Below are 6,000 nucleotides of genomic sequence, written 5' to 3'. Positions count from 1 at the left end.
CCAGGTCATTTGCTAAGGTGCAGAGAGGCCAATCCAGCTGTGATAGGAAGATAACAGATAGTGTGTTAGCTGGCAACAGACCTTAGCAGCAGCTACGTGGTAGCCTTTTTGCCATATGGAAAACCCAAGAGTTACAGGACCACAGAGACTTGTGCCCAGGTTCCAGAAAGCTGCCAAGGCTTGGCAAGGTGCAAAAGGATTGGGGTCTCTAAAGGGAGGCCCAGAGAAGCCACTGAGTAAAACAGGAAGGAGGAAGTCTAAATCACAGTGGAGACCCCGGGATGTAGGAGATGCCCAAACTTTCCAGCCCATGGAAAGCTTCACACAGAGTGGAGACAGAGCAAGAGAGGGGCCAGGTGTGCTGCAGGTGGGAAGAATCAGAGGAAAGGACTACCCAAGGCAGCTGAGCCCAGAGACGCTGCAGGACTCAGCATCTGCCCACCTGGATTTTGGTCTTGCTTTGGCCCAATCTTTCTTTGCCTTGCTCCCATCCCTCCCATTTGGAATAACAAGATTTATTCTATGCCATTGTATATCAAAGCATGTAACTTGTTTACTGTCTTTTTTTTTTAACTGGCTTTTATAGAGGTTCAAAATTAAGATTTGCCTTGAGTCACAGAAGAGACTTTGGACTTTCGAGCAATGTAGGGACTGGAAGATGCTATGGATATTTTGCACTGTATGTATTTTACTAGGTGGAATGAGCCTTTATGGGAAGGGGTGGAATGTTTCCCTTTGAAGTATGTGTCTGGGTGTCAGGTTGCTAAGGGGTGGAGTTGTGACAGTTTAGCTGTCAACTTCGAATCACTTAGGAGACACAAGTCTGGGCATGTCTGTGAAGGTGGTTCCAGAGAGGCTCAGCTGAGAAGGGAACACCTGCTGGGAATACAGGCAGCATCATCCCACAGGCTGGCACTTCAGGTGAAATAAAATGTAATGATAAATAAAAAGGAGAAATCAGGCCATTCTCGCTGCTTCTTGAGGGCAGATGTGGTGTGACTGGTTGCATTGTTCTCTTGATTGACATGTGCCTTCCCCTCCACGATGGACTTCATCCCTTCAGACTGTGAGCTAAAACAAACCCTTTCTTCTCTAAGCTCCTTTATCAGAGCCAGATCCTTGTCACAACAAGGGACTAAGTAACCAGCAGATGGATTTCTCACAGCCACAACAACCTGTGATGGAGGCCAATGTAGTGTGCTGCTTGCGTTGATGGAAGACCGACTTCACCACTTTCTTTCAGGCAAAAAGCAAAGGGTCCAAATGGTAGGCTTAAAATACTTGGACCCCACAGATCAACCACCCTACGCTGAATGGGACCATTTCAGAGGAAACCAGAAAGCTAAAGGTCCTGACACTGTGGCATCGATTGCTAGTTTACAAATACCTATGTGAAAGTGCCAGGTACCCCCTAAGCGTCACACAAGGTAAGGAGATGAAGTCACACCGAGTCTGACCCTGGAACTCACAGGTACACACCGCAGGCCTGGTGCACAATTATCTCTCTCATTCCACACATACGCTTACCCTCTAGGATGGACATCAACTTCTCCCATGTACATGTAAGAGAGAAAGAGGGAATGGCTCTTAAGTTTACGGTCACTATTCTTTTACACACGGACTCAGGAATTAATATCACATCACACTTATTATGCGATATGGTAGCAACCCTGGCTGTTACTCAAATGGACTATTTACATCTAGCTGGAAAAGCCTACAAGTTAGATAGGCAGAAGCAAAGGTTTTGCTGAATGTATAGGGGCGGTGTCTGTCCAGACTTCACAGTCTTCCTGAAATATACGTTCACTGCACGCAGACCATCCTTGTTCTGTGGAACGGCTAGGAGTGCATAAGTGCTCGTGGGAATTTGCGATGTGTCACAAGTTTGTCATTGTTCACTAGCTTAGAAAGCATTTGTTCTTAAAATTCTTAGAAATCCAGGCAATTTCTAGTAGTGACCTTTGGTGACCCCAGAAGTCCCTGGGCCTAAGGAGGGCAGGCAGTGAAGAAACCATCTTCAAGGACTAACAAGCATTCACAGGTTCCTTTCTGGATGGTTATCAGTTATATTCTCCAAGAAGCAGCACACACATCCAATCCCTCTTTTATTTAAACATGAAATCGTAGCACAGTGATAGAAATGTCCTCAGAATGTCAGCAATGATGAAGAGACCCCGCGAGCACAGACCTTCCTTTCCTTACGGGGGGAGTCATCAACTGTCCAACACAAACACTCCCCCATCTCTAAAGTGGAGGACCAGGTGCACAAGGCCCTATGAGTGACCAACCAGGGAAAATGTGCTTAGCATTGCACTGAGGCTGATTAGAAAGGGAATCAGGGAGGGGCGTCTGGAGACGACAGTAAGGAAAGAAGTCAGAGCAGACACAGACAGGGATGGACAGAGAAGGAGGAAGCTCTCCCTAGGGGCCACTCCTTCCGGAGGGCAGGGAGCTGAGCCGCTTCAGTACTGGGGTGTTTGCCCTGGGTGCCGATGAGACGAAGCCACGCTGTGCCAGGCTAGGGTGCAGAGGAAGTACCCTCTCCACTGTCCTACCTAGAGAAAGAGCCCTTCTGCTCATGCCAGGGGGGTTTATTTTGCCCCTTTGGCATTAATCGTTTAAAATCAATGAAAATCTACTTCTCAGATTTCAAACTCGGGTAAGGAAAGACGAATTAATAAGTGGCTTATTTTTAAACTCATCTGGTGGCTGGCGTAGCTCCCTCTAAACTAAGGCTTCGTGTATGACAAAGTTTGTGCCAAGGAAAGAGAAACGGGGCAGAGAGGTGGAGAGAGCAAAGATCTCTACAAGGAAAATACGTAGTTGGTTCTTAAAAGTGTAAGGCTTCGATTTTAAATACAATTAAGAATCGACACAGTAAAGTCTAATGAAAATATTAAACCAGTTATGGACTTGCATAAGATAAGTGACAGACAAGCAAACTGAGGTACTGCATTACTCTCCTACCGCCAACCCTATCTGACTAGAACAAACACTTCCTTCTTCTCCTTGGGGTTAAATCCACTCAGGCACAGAAGAAATGAGAAAGAATCACCCTCTAGGTAGTGGGAAGGGCATGGCCACAAAGAGACAGGCGTTTCACCCTTCATTCAAATAATAAATAAAATTTAAAAAGTCGCTATGTACAGCTTACAGACCCCTGTGTCGCCTGTCTTCACAGTGATGAAAGCCAGCTGCCCTCATCCACAGGTACTTTCTCCTTTCTCCTCCCTCGACTAACTGCTGCAGTGGGCAGACTTGCCCTGCCTTGCTTTTACACATGCACCTCCCCTCCCCCGCACCCCTTCTTTTAGCCAGTGTAGGAGACATTGCTGTGCCCTCAAATAGAGGCTGCATTCTTAGCAAATGCCAGCCATAACCCCTGTTTTCCTTCCTGGATGCAGCTCTTGAAAACAGTTCTGTGCTCCTGGCGACACGTGTGTGACCGTGAATGAGACTGGTGTATGTACATGAATGCACATATATGTGAGAGTGGCGATGTATGTGTTATCGCGGGCATGTGCAGGTGATTGTGTATGTATGCATGCATACATGACTGCTAGCGGCGCAGTGCATGTGTAGCTATGGGCATGAGTGTGCCTGTGCCCACTGGAGGGAAGTGTTCTCGTGTGCATATGTGTGAAAGTGCAGGGGTGTGGGGTGGCTGACTACACGGCTGGCAGACAGAGCACAAATCCACCAGGGTCATCCTGTGGCAACAAGAGCTCACTCACAGGGCGCACAAGTTACAAGTTAACTAGAGTTTCTAGGCTTTCCAACACCCAACATCTTTCTGATTTTGGAAGGAAACAAATCATAAAATGTAGCACCATGTTCCGGCTCTACAAAAGGAGACCACCCATCCTCAGTGGTCACAGGCTTGCAGAGTCCCCAGAGGTGGGATACCACCTGGGGCAGAGGGCCACTGGGACCACTCCTTAGGGTGAGAGGTTAGAAGGCATTTCACAGGTCCTTCCTTCCCAAGGTGGGGAGCAGGAAGACCAGAGGACAGCCATTGGAGTCAGGCAAGTCTGCTGTGTCCCACGCTGACCTACTTGGCTCGCGGTGCACAGGTGGGCGGTGGGCATTAGAGGAGGCTGTGGGTCACCCATGACTAAGTGCACCAGAGGAAAGTTCCAGGCTGTGGTCCTGTCCCTTGCTGGCCTACCTGGTTCACAAGAGCCCAGGTGGGCAAGGGGCGAAGGAGGCAGTGGTGGGTCACACCAGGCTCACCTGGCTCACAGTGTGCTCAGGTGAGGCAGTGAGTCTAGAGGCCCTGTGCGGCTCCTCGCGGCGGCTGCCGACTCCACCCCACGCAGCCACTCGGTGCATTTGCGCACCAGTCCCTCGTCCACCACCTCCACCTCCTCCTCGTACTCCTCATCGTCGTACTTGTGCTTCTCATTGAGCAGCGATACCTTGAGCACCGGGCGCAGGCTGGAGGGGCGCGAGCTGGGCATAGTGGCCTGCAGACCTCCTGGCATCAACGAGGCACTGGGAGAGCGGCTGCTGACAGCCACAGCCAGAGGCGCGTCGGGAACATTGGTGGGTCCGCCCCTCCGTAGGGTCGAGGTCCTGGTCCGGGGACAGGGGACCAGTGGGCGCCGAGGGTCGGCCGAGGGCGTGGGGAAGGGCCTGCGGGACCGAGCCATCAACTGCTTCTCCAGGTGGCGCCTCTGGATGACCAGGATGGCTTCGGGAGTGAGGCTCAAGGAGAAGCGCGTGGCGTCGTCTGGCCCGGCCCCCGCCCCCACAGAAGTCCCCGAGGCGGTGGCTCCCGCTGGGCTGTGGCTGCTGGCGACCCGCCGGGGCGCGGAGCACGTGGTAGAGGTTCCCGCACGGCCGGGAGAGGGCTGGGGCGGAACGCGTGAGGAAGTCGGCGGCTGCGGGGTGCCAGGACCCAGGCCGGGGCCGCGGCGGCCCGGCGGCCTCTTCAGGGTGGCGGAGGGCCAGGAGCTGGAGAGCAGCATCTCGGGCGGCCTCTTCTTCTTCTCCCCGGCGGCGGCGGCGGCGGCGGCGGCAGGCGGCGAGGGCACGGGCGGTGCACAGGGCCTCCGGGAGAGCTGGCGCGCGGCGGGGCCCCCAGGGGTCCGGGCGGGCGGCGGCGGAGGCGGCGGAGGCATAGGCGGGAATGACATGACGCCGCCGAGCAAGCGGATCATCAGTGTCCTGGAAGGAGAGGGGCGGGTCTCAGTCACCGCGCGCGGAGCCGCCCCACAGGCCCAGCGACCCCCTAAGTCTCCCCATCTGTTGCAGATCGCCGCGCGCGCTCCCCCCACACCCACCTGCGAGCAGCCGCAGCATCTCCCGCTCCCTCCCAGCCCTGGCCTATGCTCCGCGGCTTCAAAAGAAGGCTCCTCCCGCCCCTTCCTCGCTACGGCAACTCCCGGGAGCTCCCTCTAACTGGGTGCTTCGGGCTGGGTCCTGCAGGCATCGTCACCAGCCGCCCAACTGCAGGCGAATCTTGATGTCGCCTGGTTCGCACCTCCGAGACGCGCGGGGCTGGGTCGGGCCGCGGGAGGAGGAGCGCGCGCTAGCATGGGCTTGCCAAGTCTCCGGGCTGGGCTGCGCGGGCTGCTGTCGCCGCCGACTGCTGAATACTGGAGACAAAGTGCCCAAGAGCAGCAGGGACGGGAGCTGGCACCCGGTGACCCAAGCTCTACCGTTCTCCCATGGCCTGCGAAGCGAAGGCTTAGTCCATCAGCTGGGAGCTAGGTCTCAAGGGAGCCGATGGCACCACCAAGTCACTGCTGGAGCCCTGCATGTTAGATAGAAAACCCTTTCAGATGACAAGGGAGAGAAATCTCCTGGAATCGCAGGGAAGTACCTGGAACCGGGTGGGGCGTTGCAACGCTACCTAGGTTTCACTGACGTTGTTGATGCTATTTCTTAGGAGTTGTTTGCACATTAAAACCAGTTGTTATCTATGAGTAGGCAAGGCGAGTTGTTATACAATAGCAACGTAGGAAATACTAGACATTGTTCTGTTTTAACGAGTGA

General features: G+C 53.7%; 1 protein-coding gene across 1 annotated transcript; it reads right to left on the bottom strand.

Moving 5' to 3' along the window:
* Positions 1-4,238: 4,238 nt before the first annotated feature.
* Prr18 (proline rich 18) lies at positions 4,239-5,162 on the bottom strand. The gene has a single exon (XM_038338415.1). The coding sequence runs from the start codon at positions 5,160-5,162 to the stop codon at positions 4,239-4,241; it is 924 nt and encodes a 307-aa protein (XP_038194343.1).
* Between the last annotated feature and the right edge of the window lie 838 nt (positions 5,163-6,000).

Source organism: Arvicola amphibius, chromosome 8 (assembly GCF_903992535.2).
Source record: "Arvicola amphibius chromosome 8, mArvAmp1.2, whole genome shotgun sequence".
NCBI lineage: Eukaryota > Metazoa > Chordata > Mammalia > Rodentia > Cricetidae > Arvicola > Arvicola amphibius.
The sequence above is the reverse complement of the archived record's forward strand: the minus strand, read 5'-3'. Positions and strand labels throughout refer to the sequence as shown.